The sequence below is a fragment of the Urocampus carinirostris genome, chromosome 20 (assembly GCF_059441175.1).
Source record: "Urocampus carinirostris isolate Australia breed hairy pipefish chromosome 20, RoL_Ucar_1.0, whole genome shotgun sequence".
In the NCBI taxonomy this organism is placed as follows: domain Eukaryota; kingdom Metazoa; phylum Chordata; class Actinopteri; order Syngnathiformes; family Syngnathidae; genus Urocampus; species Urocampus carinirostris.
Window position 1 is genome coordinate 20,266,673 of NC_142368.1, and position 21,190 is coordinate 20,287,862.

At 40.5% G+C, this 21,190-nt stretch overlaps 1 protein-coding gene across 2 annotated transcripts in view; it reads left to right on the forward strand.

Annotated features, from left to right (window-relative positions):
- Window positions 1-21,190, forward strand: part of snap25a (synaptosome associated protein 25a) — a 26,658-nt gene continuing 5,468 nt past the window's right edge. Inside the window, exons 1-5 of one of the 2 annotated variants that reach the window (XM_088324886.1) lie at window positions 1-175; window positions 10,007-10,151; window positions 12,038-12,079; window positions 13,510-13,558; window positions 16,159-16,276. In XM_088324886.1, coding sequence (XP_088181012.1) covers window positions 10,080-10,151; window positions 12,038-12,079; window positions 13,510-13,558; window positions 16,159-16,276 — 281 coding nt within the window. In that variant the 5' untranslated portion in view covers window positions 1-175; window positions 10,007-10,079. Of the gene's footprint in view, window positions 176-10,006; window positions 10,152-12,037; window positions 12,080-13,509; window positions 13,559-16,158; window positions 16,277-16,492; window positions 16,611-21,190 lie in introns of both variants that reach the window. The other variant, XM_088324885.1, reaches the window with a different exon arrangement.

Sequence of the window (21,190 nt, forward strand, 5' to 3'; positions counted from 1 at the left end):
CTCTCATTGACGAAGTGAGAGAGTCGGCGCAGCGCCTTTGCAGCAGCATCGCACACGCACGCGCACAAGGAGGGCTGCTGCTCCCCCCCCCCAAAAAAAAAAGAATTTGGAAAAAAGATACCCACAACAAAAAAATCGCATTTACTGCTGTACTGACCGAAGATAACAAGCTCGGGTAAGTCCGCTCCTTGTCATTTTATTCCCTCTCAATTTTCTCACTGTGCAGTTCCCATAAGGGTTAGTACTGGGGATGCGTTTGGGACCGGTGTGTGTTGGTTTTGGATTGCGGGGCGATGCGTGACCAGGATGTGGACGCGCGGCGTGGATGCGGTGCGGATGCGGTGCGCAATAATGCGTCGAGACCATGTGGGCGTTTTCAGCACCCCGGATAGCGACGCGGCAACGCAAGGTTATCAGGATTGCGTCATAGATGAAGAATATTATATAATATCATCATATTTACCGTATCATAATGTAATATAATCACAATTCTCATAATATAATGTAATATAATGTTAATATAAAGGAATGAAACCACGCGGAAGGGGGTGTAGAGTGCGCACAAGCTATATAAAGTGCGCCATGGTGAAGTTGAAGGGAGGAGGATAGCCTGTACAAACAGAAGGAGAGGGGGGGTGCCTTGACACCCAGTGGTCCCCGTCAATGGGGGGCTTCGTGCGTGTTCTGTCAATGGAAAAGGGGGGGGTCGGTGCAAGAGAGAAGCGTCAATTAACGCGCTGCAGCGGGGGAATGCACTGTCTCATGCTTGAATAATGGGTCACCAGTGTGCCACTGTTGCATTAAGGGGTGCGCAAAATGTGTGAGAGGGGGTGCAGCCCTGCAGGTCAATCATATTAATCGCTGATGCATTTTTTGTTCCCACAATGTGATGAAGACGCCCTAACCCAGGGGATAGGGGGGCTGTGGCGTCGTAGGGATGCCGTGGTTGTCAAGGCGGCTCGTCGGCGGGAGGTGCCACGGTTTCTCGATGAAGGGGTGCGCCGCGGGTGACTCACTGATCGGTTTCTGAGAAAACACCCCCACGGGTGTCGCACGTTTACTGTACGACGTGACGGACGGCGCCGGATTGTTTTTTGGCGCAGGCTGGTGAATATTTGATGATGCATGTGTGATGATGTGCCCCCCAAAGGGGCAGGACAGATTGCACAGAAGAACGTAATCGGTAACGGTAAAAACTCCCACCCCCCGCCACCCCGAAATTACGATTTAGTGCTGTATCAAGGTCACATCATTTAGTACACCTGCATAACAATCCATTACGCGACAAAATCCATGCAGATATAATAAATTTTCAATGGTGCATCTGCCAAGTTGTCAAGAATAAGGACACTTTCTTGTAAGAAAAATGGACGACAGAAGCAGCATAAAGTCTGATCACGTGCACAAACGACACCTTTCGGTGCTCAAGCACCTGCCCTGGATAACTAACAAAACCTATTTTGAGTTTTTGAACATTGACCCCCTCATAAAACGAATCTATGCATGAACGGCTATAACAAACTGTTCAGGGTGCTAAAGCACCTGCCAAGTTGTCACAAATAAGGAAACTTCTTTTTATGAAAAATGGACGACAGAGGCAAGATTTTGAGCCTTTTGTTTCATGACAAATCATTTTTAAATCCCCTCCCAAAAAGTTTTAGTGCTCTTATATCAAAGTCACATTATCTATTACACCTGCATAACATTCTTCCATTACGCAACAAAATAATCCTTCAAAAACACATGCACAGATATAATAAACTGTTTATGGTGCTAAAAATAAAGGAAACTTGGAAATTTCTTGTATATGAAAAAGAAAATACAGACGCAAAGTGAGGTGTGAGCACAAATTGACTCCTAGTGGTGCTCAAGCACCTGCCCTTGATAAGGAAAGTGAGATTTAAACCTCTGTATTCCAATATTTTGGGCCTGTTAATATTTTTTTGTGATTATCTTTGTTTTGGAGCGTGAAACGACTGCTTTGACACACTTAAAATGGGGGAAAACCGTCTCGTTTCTTTCATCAGAATCAGCGCCGAGCTAATTATAGTTCAAAGTCAAGGTCGCCTTGAGACCAAAAATCAATCATTAAAACGCAAAATTGTAAAACCGGGGTTTAAAAAAATGCCTTGCCAGAGGTCTTAGAGAACAATTATTTAACCTAAATGTTTTGGTCATTGTCTTCTATTTTCTCAATGGATGAGCATTTTTTAACAAGTGGAGGTGAAATCAAATCATCAGGAAAGAAAGAAGACGCAGAATCTGTTAAAACACTAAATAGCTCAAATTTAACAAAACATGAAAGGAAAGAAAGCGTAATACTGTATGATGGAATAATAACTAAGTCTAACTGAACAAAACGAGAAAGTGGAGCATAAGCAGAATATGTTAGAATGTTAACCAGATCTAACTGACCAAAACATGAAATCAAACAAACACAGGGAACATACTCATGGATACAACAACTACATTTTGATGTAAGAGAGCAACACAAGATTGATTTTGACAAATGAACAGAACAAAACAATAGTGCCATTACGTTAAAACCATGAGATTAAATGCTGGCACACTAATTAGATCTAACTGAAGAAAACATGTAAGAGACACAGGGTATGTTGGAACACTAACTAGCTATAACTGAACAAAACATGAAAGAGGACAACACAGCGTATGTTGGAATATTAACTAATTCTAACTGAACAAAACACTAAATGAAAGAAACACAAGGGAAAGAAAATAACATGGAAAGAACAACTACATATTGTTCCTACACCTATCAGCTCGAACAGACCAAAACATGAAAAGGGCCGACACAAAAATAAAAAAATTATGAACATACACATGGCCAGAGCAAAATGATAGTGCCATGAATACAAAACCTTGAACTATAACACAAGCGTACTGAACAAAACATGAAATTAAGACCAACTACAGATCTACATTATATTACATTGGATGTGCAATGAAGCTTTAATTCTATTTTTTACCCAAACTATTACAATCTTTATGACCTTGAAATTAAAACCAGGTCATTTGCAGTACCCATGTGCGCAAAAAACAAAAACAAGAAAAAAACTTGACCAGCAGCCACTTCTTCAAAGTGCTGCAGTTGAACTTATGAACCGACTGCAGCATTTTCCGTTTTTGGCAGCGTGACCAAAGTGATGAATTAGCACGGCGTACAGTTTTATAACCATGACCCGAATTTGTTACGATTTTGAATAGTTTAAGGCCACCAGGTTCACCAGATTGTGTCCCAAGTGAATTATGGGGGAAAAAACTTGAACTTTGAACTGGGTTAAAGGAAAAATCATATATAATCCCCCAAAATAAATACATAAATCTAAAATTGAATAAAATTGTTTAAAAAAATAAATTTAAAAAAATCAACCAAATTAGTTTTGGAAAGAATAATAAAGTCTGTACTTTCCCCTGAAAAAGAACTCTAAAACGCTAACACCCTAACCCTAACCCGTACTTTTCCCCTAACCCTAAACCGTTATACCCCTTAACTCTAACCTTACCAAAGGTAAGGACCTTTAACCCTAACCCCTAACCCTAACAGCTAAACCTAACTCCCCGACCCAAACCTCTAGCACTACTCGAACCTAACCTTAACACCCTTAAACCTAACCCCTTCTCTTAAACCCTAACCCCTGACCCTATCCCCAAAACCCTAATTTCCTAACCCCTTTATCGTAACCTCATAACTCTTATTTTAACTTTAACTTATAAACCGTAACCCCCTTAATTCTAAATTTAACCTAACCCCTTACCTTAAACCCTAACACCCTTACAATAAACCAGAGACACAACCCCCTAAAGCTAACCACCTAACCCTGATCCTTCATACTACCTTAACACTACCCGAACCTCAAACCCCCAAATCTAACCCTAACTCCATAATCCCTTAATCCTAACCCCAAACCTCTGTTTTAACCCTATCCCCAAACCTTAAAACCTACCCCTAAACCTAACCCTAACACACTAACACCCTAACCCATTGATCCTAACCCCCTAACCTAGACGCTTGACCCTCTTATTGAGTCTTCAAAAACGCCACCCCAGGATTCAAGAGTTTGAGCTTCTTTTATTCATGTCCAGTGAGCCACTAATTCGCTTGCTCACTCATAAACAAAACAAAACAAAAAAATGGCTGCTCCTGGGGCACCAGAAATGTGGGAAAAGCATTCCAGACAACACTTTACGGCAGGGGAATTCTTAGAAAGGAACTGGCCTGTGAAGATGAACTGAAAAATACAGATTGTTTTCTTCGCGATTATTTAGGAGATTTTCGGGGCAAAAACTCTGAGACAGGTTTGTTTGATTGTGGATGAACAGAGTCAACTCTGAAGGAACTTTGCAGGACACGTCGGGAAAGGAGGTGCTGTCATATAACAGACCTGAGGACGTTTTGAACAATCAGATTGTCCAAATTTGGTGTTGTTGATGAGAATTGTGTTCCTGATGTTTATTTAGATTTTATGGTGCTTTATTTTAGTGTCATGAAGATAGATAGATAGATAGATAGATAGATAGATAGATAGATAGATAGATAGATAGATAGATAGATAGATAGATAGATAGATAGATAGATAGATAGATAGATAGATAGATAGATAGATAGATAGATACTTTATTCATCCCCGAAGGGAAATTCACATGAAATGACAAGCGAGGTAATGCCCTTGAGTGTACCTCCCATCTACCTATTCCTGGCATACGCGTCCTTCCCTGAAGGAGGTAATCGATTCGATGATGAGACCGTTTATCGAGCTGTTTTCCCCAAAAGCTTCCATTGGATTAAAATGCAGATTGTGTAACTTGACCGGAAGCAATGATCACATTGAGTTAAAGCTTTGAAGCAGCTTTACCCGAGGAGTTAAAGCATTAAAGTTTCTTTAACTAAACTGTTTAAGCTTTGTTCCGATCATACTCAAAAGTTGAATCTTTTGCTTTAACTGAAGAGTCAATCCTTTCAAACTGCTTTAATGAGAGTTAAAACATGAATGCTTCTTTAACTGAAAAGCTCAACCTTAAAGCTGATTTAGCTAAAGAGTTAAATCTTTATTGCTGCTTTTACTGAAAAGTTAAAGCTCTGAAACTGCTGTAACTCAGAAGTTAAAGCTTTAAAGTTGCTCTAAAGTTGCTAGGAGTTAATGTTTTAAAACTGCATTAATTGAAGAAGAAACGTTTTCAAGCTCCCTGATTGCCGATCAATATTTCTGAAGCTTATTTAACTTAAGAGTTAAAAGCTACAAAGCTTACATAACATAATAATCAGAGCAACAGAACTGCTTTAACTCTAGAGTTAAACATTTGAAGCGACTCTCAATCCAGAGCTGAAGCCCTGAAGCTCCTTAAACTCGGGAGGTAAAGTTCTAAAGCTGTTTTAACCCAAAACTCAAAGCTTTAAGCTTGCAGTTAGAATGTCGTGTAATGATCTTTAACTCAGGAGTTAAAGCTAGGAATCTGCTTTAACTCAAAATTTAAAACTTTATAGCTGCTTAAACTCACAAGTTAAAGCTGTACAGTTGCTTTAACTGAGAAGTGAATGTTTAAGGTTGTTCTAACTCACGAGTAAAAGTTTTAAAGCTGTTCTAACTCACATGTTGAAGTTTTAAAGCTGCTTTAACTCCTGAGTTAATATTGTCAAGATCTTCCAACTCATGAGTTAAAGATTTAAAGGTGTTTTAACACTAAATGTAAAGCTTTAAGCTTTAAACTAGTAGTCGGAACGCTATGGAATGATCTTTAAATCAGAAGTTAAAGTTATGAATCTGCTTTAACTCAAGAGTTAAACCTATAAAGCTGCTCCAACTCACAAGTTAAAGCTTTGAAGCTTTAAACGTGAAGTTAGAATGCTACAAAATAATTTTAACCGAGAAGTAGAAGCAGCTTTAACTCCAAAGCAGTTTTAACGCTTTAACTCTGCTCGAATGCAATTGGACGGTCTTATAATTTTACGAGTTTGTTGCCACGGTGACCGCACTGCCCTGAATGTCATTAAGGCAAACGAAGACCAATAAACCTCGAACGCGGTTTCCTCAAACTCGTATTTCCCTTCTGATTGCTTGTCCAGGGTATCGCCAAAGTCGTTATTTAAAACCGTAACTCGGCCCCTTATTCCAATAATTGTTTTAAAGCGCCAGGTCTTGTCCGGAGGCGTCATAAATCACGATGAGCTAGCAGCCCCTTCTTCAGTGCCGCAAATTAAGTCCTGCCGCTAATCAGCGGCGCGGCTAGCTTATGAATTTTAATCAACGCGAGGCTTTTCCTGTTCAACGTCTCCCCGTTTTATTGCCCGGGTGTTGATTCGGGGTCACCTTGGTTACCATTCAGCGGCCGCCGTCGTGCGTAAATCGGCGCTAGGTGGGACCGAGGAACGCGTCATCTTTTGTGCCCGCTGACGTTTGAGACGCGATTAGCTCCTGGGATGTGAGTCAATGATGCCAGGAGGCTTTGGATTATTCAAATACAAAAAAATAAAAAAAGTGTAATGTATGGAACCTCGATATAATGGGCTAGGGATGTAAGAATTAATCGATTGATTAATTTATCAATCAAATTCATTACTAACAGGCCAAAACATGTATATATGCCTGACGTAAAATATAATTGATGTACTAATCCGTCAAATTAATTGACCGGGGATTACAAAAAAATACTGTACTTTAAGATATTAGGCAAGGCATGTTGTCATGATTACCAATTTGGATCACCTGTGCCCGCTCATTTGGCGCCAGCCGCTGCGGGCTATCTGATTGGCTCCCTGTCCCTTTTCAAGCCCTTTTGTCAGTCCGTCTGCGAAACTCTGTTGATACAAGGCAAGCCTTTTTGACCCTGACTCCTGCCTGTCTCATTGTTGCTCCCGTTTTTCCACCTTTCCGTTCCTGATCTCCCCGTCTGTCTCCGGCTATGATCTGTTTTTTGATCCCGACCACGTCTGCTCTCCCGTCCCGGCTTACGACCGGTTTCTGGCCCCCACATGTTTTTGCTCTCCTGGCCCGGCTATTGACCTGTTTTTCCATCCCTGACACCGCCATCGCCCGCTACGCAAGATCCACTTCCGTATTGGGATCACAATCAGATTGCGAGAGAGACTTGCTTCCCGCGTCCAGCAAACACCGGATCGTGGGCGCAGCCCTTCCTCTTTCTTTCAATAAAACTTGTGGTAAACGTTACTCAATTAGGTCCTGATTCCGTTCTGGCCTTGACACATGTAACAATGAGTTGACTGATTAACTAATTATTCAAATCAAATATCAACAGATGTAAGAAATACCGTAACTTTCTATAAGAAACTAGTGATAAAACTATTAATCAACTGGTTGACTAATGGATCGAATTAATTACCAACGGATTCAAGAAAATATCGTTAGCTTATTGTAACGAAAGAGGAATGCAAGAATGAATAGACTAACTCATCCATCAAATTAATAACCAACAGATCAAAAAAACTATATATGCCCTAACTCAATATATTGATCTAGTAATGTAAAAATATAATCGACCGATTAACTAATCAATTAAATTAATTACCAAAGGATTTCAAAGGAGCAGCACGGCGGCGCAGTGGTTAGCGCGTGTGCGGCACAGTTCTAAGGTCTTGGGAACCTCCTGTGTGGGTTCAAATCCAGCTACCGGACTTACTGTGCGGAGTTTGTATGTTCTCCCCGTGCTCGCGTGGGTTTCCTCCGGGCACTCCGGTTTCCTCCCACATTCCAAAGACATGCATTTCAGGTGGATTGGCCGGTCCAAATTGTCCCTAGGTGTGAATGAGCGAGCGAGTTGTCTGTCCCTGTGTGCCCTGCGATTGGCTGGCAACCAGTTCAGGGTGTCCCCTGCCCACTGCCCGAGTATTGCTGGGACGGCTCCAGCACCCCCGTGACCCTACTGAGGATAAGCGGTGCAGATAATGGATGGATGGATGGATTTCAAAGGAAATTACTTTAACCTAATATATTGGGACAAGGATGCAACAATTAATTGACTGATTAATTTATCACTTGAATTAAATACCAACAGAAGAAAGAAATACCGTAACTTTATATAAAAGACTTGTGATGTAACATTTGATGAACTGATTAACTAATGGATCAAATAAATTACCAACAGATTGAAAAAAAATACGGATAACTTAATATAATGGACGAGGGATGTGATGATTAGTCAACTGATGGACTAATAATCAAATTAAAACCAATAAATTAAAAATAAATTGAAAAATAAAACATCGGTTGGTTGCTGTCTAAATGGAAAAATATATGAGCAAAATAATTATTTTCTTAAAACGATAATAATTTAAATAAATCACTAAATTAAATCAACAACTGTACTTGAACAATTAGATTAATCTGTTGTTGACTGAGAATTGTTCGGGAGTACCGGGTAGCCCCTAGGACGACCAGAGTAGACCACAGACTGGTTCTGAAAATATATCAGGAGTCATTGTGATTTTCAGGGAAACTTGATTTCTATCTGGCATGATATATAGGGGTTTTACCCTCTAATAATGAAAAACCTTGTAATAACATAGTAATTACATAACAACAATACAGTGACAACATGTTATTATAAAAGTGCATTTCTAACAGGTTGCCATCTGTGCTAATCAGTAACAAAAAAAGTCTCGGCTTCAAAAAGGTTAGTAGACTATAATGGAGTCTGGCCGGCATTGATTAATAATATTTTTGTGTGTGTTTGTGCTAAATTAGCATCAGCGACATTGGGCTTTCGATTTCTCAAACCGTGATGTTGTCGTTTAGGCCAGGCCTCTAAAGTTCCCGCCTGTAGCTCGATGTGATCTTTGCCTTGTGTCAATATCCCAAAATAAAATAAAAAAAACTAGCGCCAGCAAACAAAAGCGTCGCTTGTAAAAGCCGTAAAATAAAAGGTCGGAATTTAATCGCTGGCGTTTGGTTACATAAAGCGGAGGGTCGGCCTCCCTTGGGCTAGCGCCGCCCGAGTCTGTCAGAAATCGCCCTCGCTCCCTTCCGCTTTTGAGGTTTATGTAATCCAACATGGCCGCTCTTGGCAAGCAACGCAGCGGAAGAGAGCGAGGTGAAAAAAAACAAAACGCAAATAAGACCGGATCAGAAATAGTTTATTTGATTCGAAGACATTCCCGGGTCTTGGCAATGTCAATTTGATAGATAGATAGATAGATAGATAGATAGATAGATAGATACTTTATTCATCCCCGAAGGGAAATTCACTTTTCCAGCAGCATCCCTGTGTTATAACTATGTAATAAACACGGCCATACGCGTCAATGTGTTTTATTTTCTTTCATACAGGCAGAGAACATGTTAGCAATGTAAATTTGTGTTATTACCGATTGTTCGATTCTCAGTTTGCTGGACATGCTGATAAATTAGTATAAAAACTTGAGTTTTTGATTTATTGTTAGGAGAACAGTAGTTGCTCAAGAATAGACAAAAATTGTACTGTATGTCAATGTCTGTTTACCAGTACCACTCTAAATATTTGTGATTATTCAATTCTTAATTTGTGATATACGCTGGATAAATTTGGGTATGGAAAGCAGGTTTTTCAATAAAGTGCTTGGATGACACCAGCAGCCCAAAAATCGACAAAAATTGTCCTGGATGTCAACATCAATTTACCAGTACAAATATGTATAATTATTCGGCTCGTAGTTTGCAGTACACGCAGAGAAATTTTGAGTCTAGAAAAATGACGTCCTTGAAAGATTTAATTGTGTGACGACACCAGTAGTAGCCCAAATATGGACATAAATTCTGTTGTATGCCAACGTTAGTATACCTGTCAAAATATCACTCAAAATATGTCTCGTTAACGTTTCTCTGTTTGCAGTACATGCTCAATAGTTTTGAGTTTAAAATTTGGGTTCCCATAATTGTTAGAACACCAGTAGACCAAAATTGTCCTATAGATCAACTTGAGTTTTTTTGGTTTTTGTGAAAAATCCTAGAATCTGTGAGCCAACCCCTGACAATTTATCGGATTTTCTGTCTTCCAGCTCGTCCCGGATTGCCTCTAGGTTCTGTTTACTCCCGTCGGAGAGGCCTCCCGCCCCCCCACAGCCGCCAGCCATGGCAGATGACGCTGACATGCGCAACGAGCTGTCGGACATGCAGCAGCGTGCCGACCAGCTCGCCGATGAGGTGAACTACCTTGACTTACGAGTACCAAGGCGGCATTTCGGTTTGGGATAAGAGCTAAAATCGGAGGGTAGCGTGACCTGCAGATAGAAAACAATCAATTTCTGAGTCGCGTTTTTCAAAACACGATGAACGTCATAAACATCGAAAAGTAGGTCGTCCAGCGTTGCCATGGCAAAGCCATTTCGTGTATTCCTAACCCCAAACTAGTGTAGCGTCAAAATGGAACACAAAATTGTCTTCCCTCCCCTCTTCAACAGAATTGTATTCATTTTTTTTCTCCTTAAAGACGGAAATGTGGGATTAGTCCCCTTCTCGTGAATTTCATGTATGCCCTTGACCTTGTGAGTGTCGTAGAAAGAAAAACCTCAGCCAAGGCCTGTGGGGTTTCGGGGGTTGTGGGTAGGGGTCATAAACACCCACTTGTGACTCGCAATGAGAGAAAAAAAAACGAATATCGAAGGCGCTCAAGAAACAGTTCTCAATTAAGATTTATCCAATACGCAGATAGAATTTTCCCCATAAATCTGCACATACACGATAGACCGGCAGCACGGCGGCACAGTGGTTAGCGCTTGTGCGGCACAGTTCATGTCATGGGAACCTGTCGTGGGTTCAAATCCAGCTCCAGACTTCCTGTGCGGAGTTTGTATGTTCTCCCCGTGCTTGCGTGGGTTTCCTCCGGGCACTCCGGTTTCCTCCCACGTTCCAAAAACATGCATTTGAGGTGAATTGGCCGGTCCAAATTGTCCCTAGGTGTGAATGAGCGAATGAGTTGTCTGTCCCCGTGTGCCCTGCGATTGGCTGGCAACCAGTTCAAGGTGTCCCCTGCCCACTGCCTGGAGATGGCTGGGATGGGCTCCAGCCCCCCCGCGACCCCAATGAGGATAAGCGGTACGGCTAATGAGATAAGATGAGATGAGACACGATAGACCAAGGGTGTCGAAATTATTTTAGCTTGGAGGCCACATGCTAAAAAAACACTCTCACGTGGACCAGTAGATTAAAGGGAAAGAAAGAAAGAGACAGAGTGAGAAGAATAAAGAGAGACAGAGAGACAGAAAGAAAGGGAGACAGAGAGAGAGAGAGACAGGGAGAGACAGGGAGAGAGACAGAGCAAGAGACAGAGAGAGAGTCAGAGAGAGAGAGATGGAGAGACAGACAGACGTAAAGACAGACGGAAAGACAGACAGACAGACAGAGAGACTGAAAGACAGACAGACAGAAAGACAGAACGAAGAAAGAACGAACGAACAGGCGGGCAGGCGGACGGACGGACAAATGGACGAACAGACAGACAGAAAGAAAGAAATAAAGAAAGTGTAAGAGAGAGATAAAAGAAGAAAGGGAGCAAGAGGAAAAGGAAGAGGAATAGAGAGAAAGAGAGAGAGAGAGAGAAAGATAAAAGAAAGACACAGAAAGAAGGTGATAAAGGAAGAGAAAAAAAGAGAAAGGGAAAAAGGTAGAAAGAAGGTTAGATAGAGAGTGACAGAGAGAAAACAAAGAAAAAAGAGAGAAAAATAGAGAGAGACACGGACAGAAAAAGAGAAAAAAAGCAAAAGAGCGGCCCCTGGCTTTGACGACATCAACTGGACATATTTAAAAGTGTACCACGTTTTTCTCTTGCACTTCTCTCAGCGTTGTCTCATGGTCGGGATTCAACCCTTTTAAGCCCAAACTGGCTCACGGACCGCGTTTTTGACACCCCCTACGTAAGACAGAATGCTAGTATTTCCCCATGCGTGAAATACGAAAAAAAATGGTCAAAATCAATCTGGACTGACGAGAAATACGAGCAAACCCAGAAATTGACAAACATGCGTTATCAAAAAAATGAAAATCACAGTGACCATTTGACACTAACTATCATTGTATTTTCGCTTTCACAGTCCCTGGAGAGCACCCGTCGTATGTTGCAGCTGGTGGAAGAGGTAAAACGGCATTTTCTTCTCTGTTTTTTTGCGCTTATATCCGTCGACGATTTTTCGTTTTTAAGCTCGAGGCAGCGAATCCTCAAATTGCTCTGCTCGTTATGAAAAATCAGCATACGCTCGTTCGCTTATGCAACTTTCATGGGCAGTATGTCAGACAGTGGCAAATTAACCGCAAAGGACAACAAGTTACCAGAGGAAACGAAGGCAAAGCATCAGGGGAAAGGAAGACTGGACTCATATTCCGTCCTTATCATGGGAACAATTTGTTTTGTGTATCAAAAATGTTCGTTAATGGTTTATTATTTAAAGCAGGGGTCTCAAACTCAATTGACTCAGAACTGGGGTCTGGAGGACGTTGGGCCAAATCAGGTTTATCACATTAAAACCTCTGATAAAAAATTAATAGAAAAATCCATTAATCAGTAATAATTTGTGTGAGCTGCACGGACATAAAAGGGACAATGTGTTTTATTTGACCACTAGATGTTGTTGTATTGTATAGTGACACCAAAAAGAAACGCTAAAAAGCACAACAAAAATTACAAACTACAGAGAATCAAATTGACTGAAACATGTTTCTTCTCCAAAGGAAGAAAAATGAGAAAAAGAAAAAAGAAGAAAAAACTGAAAAAAGGGAAAAGCAAGAAAAAAAAGGGGGGGTCAGAAAGAGAAGAGGAAAAATAAAGAAATATAAAACATATTTTTTCTGGGTACCCTTGCCAGAACGACAGATAATATTCATGTTATGGGTTTTACACCTACGAGTATTTAAAAGCATACAGGTTTATACCATTATTAGTATATTTTTGCTCATCATTAAATCAATAGATTTGAAAAAAAATTATAATGGCTTTTACCACCAGGAGGCTCCTAAATAATACACACTGTCCCTTTAAACCTTCATAGCAAAGCAAGAGCCTCAAACTGTCCTCCACCGGGCCACAATTGGCCCCCAGGCCGGTAGTTGGAGATACCTGTTTTACATATTTTCTTTTACATGACAGTGAAGTTTCTGGGAGATTGGGACACTGCCTTCTGTTCCTTACCATTTTTGGGTTTGTCAAGAGGAAATTCCAATCTTGTCAACAATACCAAAATTGGATAATCAGGGTGTAAATAAACGTTATCGGTTAGGGAAGTCCTTTTGTTCAGTTATGTAACACAACATTAGCTTACAGGTGTGTTCTGCACTGTTCATACAGAGTAGATTTTTTCTACAATATACCCCCCTTTCATCACTTATAGTAATCAAGCAAAGTCTTTCTCAAGCATCCCTGTCCAATTTCCCAGAGTTATTCAACAATGCAAGGGAATTCCCACAGATGCTGGTACTAAAAATAGTGTCCCAACAAGGTTTTCAATTACTGACCACTAACTGGTGTTTTTTTGTTCCTTTCACTTGCTACCTGGCCATCTTTGGGGAGTAGAGCAAAGATGCCGGAATTAGGACTTTGGTTATGTTGGATGAGCAAGGAGGTAAGTGTGATAACTACCAAAAGTCGATGTAAAATTTCAAAAATAGTAAATTTCAGTCAATGTTATTGATACAAAAGGCATTGTCTCCTAAAGTCCTCTACTGTATAAACAATTTGGTTTGTTTTCAATTATTTACATTGAGATTCCTTAGCAGTCGGGCATTGTGATTTCCAGCGTCTTTTAACCTTTGTTTCCGTTAAGCGATTCTCTTTGAATGTTTTCTTTCGCGCTCAAACCAACCACCACAGTGACAAAAACAGATATCACCAATCCGACAGGAAAACAAAGTTCCTCTGGTGCTTTTTGCTGAATTGACAGCCCAGAACTGAACAGATGTGTTAAAGAAAAACGATCGATTTAGCTGGTAACGACAAAAATATCCAGTCAACCCATTCACTGCTTTGTAAAATCCCCACGACTCAAAACACTAAATCTTTCACACCGCCGTGTGAGACAGCCTCCCTAAGGAGGACAAACTGAAGGACACTTCTATATCCCGAAAGGGGATTTTACAAATCTGAATAAAACCAAATTGATGCTTCATAATTCTCATGTTGTCCAAGCTCATTCACTGCCAGCTTCTTTAAAAATTGATCTTTTGACATATATCGCCCTCACTGGCACTGAAGGAGATGACCGCGGATTAAGCTGGGAACTTTTTGTGACTTCAATGTTTACATGCAGATAATGAATCTGTTCGAAAGCGGGTTATATTGGGGTTTTCTAAAGCATGTAATTCTGGTTTTAGAAACCTGGATAATCTACAATATTGGTGTTGTTTTAGTTTTTTTAATACCTGGAATTCTAGGAACCTCATTAATCTACCTCGAGTTTGTTTAACCCTAGATAGTTGGCAATAGTCTTTTGATACATAAATTCTGGTTCCAGAAACCCAGATAATCGACCTCGAATTTGTATAACCCTTGACAATTGCTGTTATTTGTTTTGTTTTTAATACCTGGAATTTTAGGTTTGAGAAACCTGGATAATCGAGTTTGTTTAACCCTGGATAGTTGGCAATATTTTGTTTTGTTTTTAATGCGTAAAATTGATAAGCAGTAGATCGATCGCTTGCTAAATAGCTAAAAAGTAGCTTGATAGTAAGCCAGAACGGTAAAAATAAAACAGTGAGCTAGATAGCTAACTGAAAGAGTAAAAAGCCAACTAAAAAGCCAAATGGAAAGCTATTTTTAAAAAAAAGCTTGATAACTAGCTAGAAAGGACCCAAAATGTAGCTTAATAACTAGCAAAAAAAGACAAAATGTTAGCTAGATAACATGCAAAAACATGTAAAAAGCTACCTTAATACCTAAAAAAGTAGCTTTATACTTTGCTAGAAAGGTAAACAGGTAAAAAACTAAAAGGGACCTAGCTAGCTAAAAGAGTAAAAAGCCAATTAAATAGCCTGATAGAAAACTAAAAAAGCAATGTACGTAGCTAGAAAGGAGGCCAACATTTAGCTTGATAACTAGCAAAAAAGATAAAATGTTAACTAGATAGCATACCGTTTTTAAAAAAAGCTAGCTAGGTAGCTTGCTAGCTAAAGAAGGAGGAAGATAGCTAGCTACAATGCTAAAGAGGTAGGCAGATAGTAGATAGAATGACTAAAAAAAAAAACAACAATTTATCATGTTATTACTATGTTGTTACTATGTTTTTACCAGGTTAATGATTAAAGATAGGGTTAAATAGACTCAAGTCAACCACCCAAAATATTAATTCACTAGAAAATCACAATGACCCCGCACAGGTGAGCTATTTTCAGAAAAGATCCATGTGCATCACAGCTGTCCACGGGCACCACGTTGGAGACCCCTGGTCTAAGTCTTTGCTTCTGGCTAGCCACACATGAGCACAACTTGTAGATCGATAGGACGCAGCAATGGAGCTCACATTTGATTGATATCGCCCTTGTAATTGGAATTTTCTAAACCGCATGTTTACGGGGTTAGTCAATTGTATCTAGTTTTGAAAACAAGTCATTCAGATTGGTCCAATCTGCGCCTTAAAAACAGAAGGCACATGTAAACTATTTATCCGTGGGACCTCTTAATAGATAGAAATCTGCAATGCACAGAGAACGCAAAAGTTGAACAGTGAAATGACGAGGGAATACTGTATAACTCTGATTTGACACATTTCAACATGGTATTTCAACTGTTTAATTCTGAAATCCAATTCTAACCCAAATATTGTCTGCATGTAAACATAGTAACGTAAACCGCAATCTACCACAGCAGTTTTCCTTAAAACCAAATTTCCTTGACAAACACCAGTAAGTGGTTCTTCAAAGTTTTGTCTAGACCAGATATGTGATACTCCAATCCTCAATGACCACTGTCCTTCATCTTTGAGATCCTTCCTCAATAAAATCGACAGGATCTTTCGAAAGTGTTCCTCTCTGGTCTAGACGATTCCATTTAGTTTGAGCAACCAAATTCCTCATTAGTCATTCAAACGAACAAAATTGGGCGTCTCATTTTACCGAGGAACGTCTGTCCACCGGTGGACCACTCGCTACACCTCATAAGTCCTATTTGTGTCAATCAACCAATCCAATGACATTCATTCCACTACTGTCATCCCTTTGTCCTGACCAGAGCAACTCGATCGTGTTGAAGATGGCATGAACCATATCAACCAAGACATGAAGGAAGCCGAGAAAAATTTAAAAGATTTAGGGAAATGCTGTGGGCTTTTCATATGTCCATGTAACAAGTAGGTACTGACAGCGTGCCTCGAAGGTTGTCACATATGTGGTGGCGTCCAGTTTTTCCTCTTTTTTTGGGGGGTTTTCATTTGTTTTTCTGTTCTTGGTTTGATTTTGTCACAGTGAGTGTCTGAAGTTATTGTCTTCTCTCCCTTGTCCTCCCTTTCTCTCTCTCTCTTCTCGTGCTTCGTTCCGTGGGGAATAAATGACTGGGGTTTAATCAGAACAACTGGAGCGCATCGAAGAGGGAATGGACCAAATCAATAAGGACATGAAGGATGCGGAAAAGAATTTGAACGATCTAGGGAAATTCTGTGGTCTTTGCTCCTGTCCATGTAACAAGTAGGTGCTGCTTGCCTGCCTGCCTGCTTGCCTGCCTTGACAAAACCAAAAAAATCTCCATCTGACACGTAAGCATGATTACGGCTACTTGTCTGCTCGGCTCCAGCTGCAAAAAGGCATCTGTGCCTTTCGCATCCATGCACACCGGAAGCTATGTTGCAGTTTCAAACACACACAGTCATTTTGCATACTTCAACTCTTGCCACGTATCATCGTCAGGGATGTAGATGATGCTTGCTCCGTGGCGTAGCATTCCAGAGCTGTTTTTAAAACTTTTCCTCAAAATTTATGTGAAGTAAATTGAGCACTAGGGCAGCGGAGCTCACTGGTGTGACCGTACTAAGATGAAGTTCCAGTAGCATCTGAAGTTGAAGGTGGACTAGAGGACGGAGTTGGAATTCTTCAGTCTTGGTTTGTCTGATGATTTTGACAGTTGCAAGACCCAAGGAGCAAGAATGAACCAATTAAAACAAATGCCAGAGACTAATCCAATCTAACAGGGTATCTTGAGCAATCTTTTATGGTTCTTGGAAAAAGGGTAAGGTCCCTTTCGTTGCTAAATAAACTCACACCGTCATTTATGACTGGTAGCCATTCCTTTTGTAGAAGACAAATCCATGGAGGTAACAGTAGAATAGCATCTTGGTGCTGGTTCCTTTCTGGGGTTCCAGAACAAAGATGAAGTTCCAGTATCTCACGATGTTGACAGTAGACCAGGAGTTAAAGTTCTTCAGGTTTGTTTGGGGATCTCGATAGCTACAAGACCCGAGAGCAAGAAAGAACCTATTGAAACAAATGCTAGGGACAGATCCAACCTTAAAGAGTTATCGGGTTTTGGCTAGGTCCCTTTCATTGCTAAACAAACTCACACTGATGTTTAAGACTTGTAGTCATTGCTTTCTACAAGAAGAATCCATCGAGGTAAAAAAAAGAACTGCATCTTGGCATTGGATTCTTAGCAGAGTTCCAAATAGTACTAAAAGTAAGTCGCAGTAGCTCATGATGTTGAGAGTGGACTGGAGACAGTCACATTTCTTTAGAATTTGTATGTCTGATGGTTTAGTAGATGCAAAACCCAAAAAGCAAGAACAAATGTATTCAAACTACTGCAGAGGCTGATCCAGTCTTACAGGGTTCTTGGATAAAGACTTAGGCTCCCCTTTTGGTGCTAAACGAAAGAACTGACACACAAGACACCGTCCCATAATCCGTCACTTGCATAGGTTTACATCTGATAACTGTGAAGTCTATCACCTAACTTCTGGATCAAAATCCACAATGCAGGACAAGAGAAACATATTTCAATTCACGAGGAGAGCGTAATCAGCCAAACCCAGCCAATCTCCACCACCACTTTTACTGAATTCAGATACTGAGGCGTAACAGTACTAGAGCATCCTGGTACTGGACTGTAATTTAAAAAGGCCCAGGGAGCTACTCCTCATCTGCATGATCTTCTCACTTCAACCTTCACTGGATGCTCACCTCTTTGCAGAGGGCGACCCCTTTTTAGGTTCCTTAACACCCTCGACTGCGACGTCAAGGAATGACTCGCGAGCATGACCCTTGGAATGCTTATGCATGCATGGCGATGAAGCTCCTGATAGCATTGCTGCACATGGTGACATTGATGTATTAAGATGACGATTATGTATCTATGGTTTGACATCAAATTTCTAAAGTGATACAGAGCCTGAAAAGCACACAAGACATAGTTACATCAAGAGAAACTTTTCAGCAGGAATGGTTTCCACTTTACTACAAAGCATTAATTAGAACATTTCCATTCAACCAAAATAACAGTTGTGATATTCAAGATTTTGGTTAACGGCACAGATATTTAAAGGACTTTGTTGATTTTCTGGAGGTTCAGAAGTTCCTCAATGCCAAAAGCAAGCAACCATGCCATTGCAAACAGGTTTTGCTCGGAATGACACATCATTTCTGATTTACGGAGCACCAACTGGGGGGAAGTGGCTGGAGAGCAACCACCTGCACTTTATTATTATTCTAGCCCAGAGGATGGCAACACGGTCCTCGAGGGCTGCATGTCCTGCATGTTTTTGGAGGTTTCTCTTCTTCAGCTTAGGTGATTCCAAACAGTAGGATCAACAACAAGCTCATGCAGTTTGCTAAGAAGTTGATAAGTTGGATCACCTGAATTGAAGATGAGAAACCTTCAAATAGGACATATGGCCCTCGAGGACCGGGTTGCCTGACTCTACCTGATAGCACGGTTTGCAGTCTGACCCAATACGTGGGGAAGCAGGAACCAAGGCAAAATATTGTTTAATAACAAAGTGAGAAACTAACAAAAGAAACCAGTGCCCTCAAAACAACTAACAAAATGTCCAATATTGCCGTGACAATGACCTGACAACCTCTGCTGTTGGGTACAATCGATAGAATAATAATGAAGTGCAGACAAATTAGGCAGAGTTTGGCATTCTCCAGCCACTCCCCCCAGGTTGGCACCCACTAGGGGGAATGGCGTGTCGGGTCCTGACAAGGAAATTACAGGAAGAGTCATATTTGTATTGTCTACACAGGCTATTACTGTCAGATTTTGATCGATGGGTGGCTCGTTTTAACTGAGTTTCATTTGGCCGGATTTAATCCAATCACCTCCCTGGCTAAAAGCGATTAAACGGCGTTTATGGCGTTTGTTGGCCAGCGTATCTTCGAATCAAACCAGGAGATGAAGAAAAGCAGACAGATGGCAAACAACAAGTACAAAAGAAATGACGTGTCAGCATGGGCTGGCAGCTAAGTGAAGCTTCAAGTCCACTTCTATTAATAAAAGTCGAGTAGGAGGCTGAGCCTTCACTGTCCCACAACAATAACTTCAACGCTCAAATAACAAATGTCCTTTTGCTACCAAACAAGTTGGCTGTTTTAGCTGATATCATAGAGGGGTATACGTCCAAGATTAATCGGTTAGCATAGACATATTCTGTATTCATATTTTGTCTATTTAGTCTTCTATCTTTAACATCTTCCCTTGTAATTATCACAGACAATTAATTATCACAGTTTTATCACAGACAATTAACACAGATTTAAGTACAGTAAAACTAGCATTAGCCTGTGTGTTAGTAAGGCTAACTAGGGCTAGTAAGGCTAGCTTTTTCGTAGTTGTCTTGGCTACTTTTTATCACTCATGTTTTTGTTTTTTTCTCCTTAACATGTCATTTTGGAGATGAGTGATTTGTGCAGAAGGTGGATGTCTTGCTAGCAGAGTATTGGCTAGCAGCTACCGTAAGACAACACTGGAGTTAAGAATAAATGAGTTAGCCAGTGACACATTAAGTTACTCTTATTTTGAAAAGTCTTCTATCATGAACATCTACCCTTATAATTCACAACTACTATATTCCCCCTATTTTTGAGCCAAAATACAGAAAAATACACGCAGAAATATGGGCCAACTAGCATTACCATTAGCAAGGCTAGCTTACACAGGGTTTTCCGTGGACCCACTCGAATGTTTTACCATATGTTTTATACATTTTTTGATCCTTAACCTTTCGTTTATGAAGCAAATGTTTCGTATAGAAGGTTGAACTGACCCTAGCGGTGTAACAGGATAGCAACTGTCGCAGGACTTACAGGAGAATAAATGTTGATATACATTTCTGCTTAAACTAGATGGAAAAAAAAAAACAAACAACAGATTTTCACTTTCTGTTTCGGTTGAAGAGATAACGGAGTGCAAATTTGGGCCAGGCAAGGAGTGGCGTCTTGTTAGCACAGCTGTATTTGTCAGCTTCCTGTTGAAACGACACCAGACAAGCGTCAATATCGTTATCCTCAGGCTCCCCTCTAGCTAGGGTCACAAAGCTTTTTGAAAATGTGCTCACTGATAGGGGAAAGGTTGCCAGATCCAAGAAGAACATCACTCGTTGGGCTGCCAACCTCTTTCAGCTTTTTTGTTCTCTAACCCCGATCCTTTCTTTTTTATTTTTATTTTTTTAATTCTAGTTTGTTCTCCACATTTTTGTCGTTTAATGATGTGACAGTCTTGTATAATGTACTGTATGTTGTTTGTCTTCCAGGAGGTTCTCTGTTATCTGTTACATTAGGACACTCAATTGTGGGATTTTTTTTTTGCAACAACACGGATAATACTGCTGCTGGCGTAGCATATCACTTCACAGTGCTATCTTGTTAACAGCTTCAACCTCCAGAACCTAACAAGTCAATGCCTGCTACGCTTTGCTTGACTTAGCTTAACACAGACATTGGGTACGTTTACATGCAGGGAATAATCAGATTGGAAACGCAATATTGCTAAAATTCTGATGATACAAAACAGCCCAGTAATCTGACCACGAGTATACCGATTGCAATAGTTCGGTCAGTCCTATTATTTCCGGTAACTTGTCCATGTAAGTACATTCGTGTACTGTAAACACTTTTTTATCTTAGCTAATAGGAATCAGAACCTCCCCCGTTTTTAATATACATTCTGTCGGACCCCGCTCCCAGCAATAGTTAAACGGGGATAATGGATCGTGGCCATATGGGTGACATTCATTTTAGGCGGGAATAACGGGTAAAAAGTCAACCAGGGATAATGA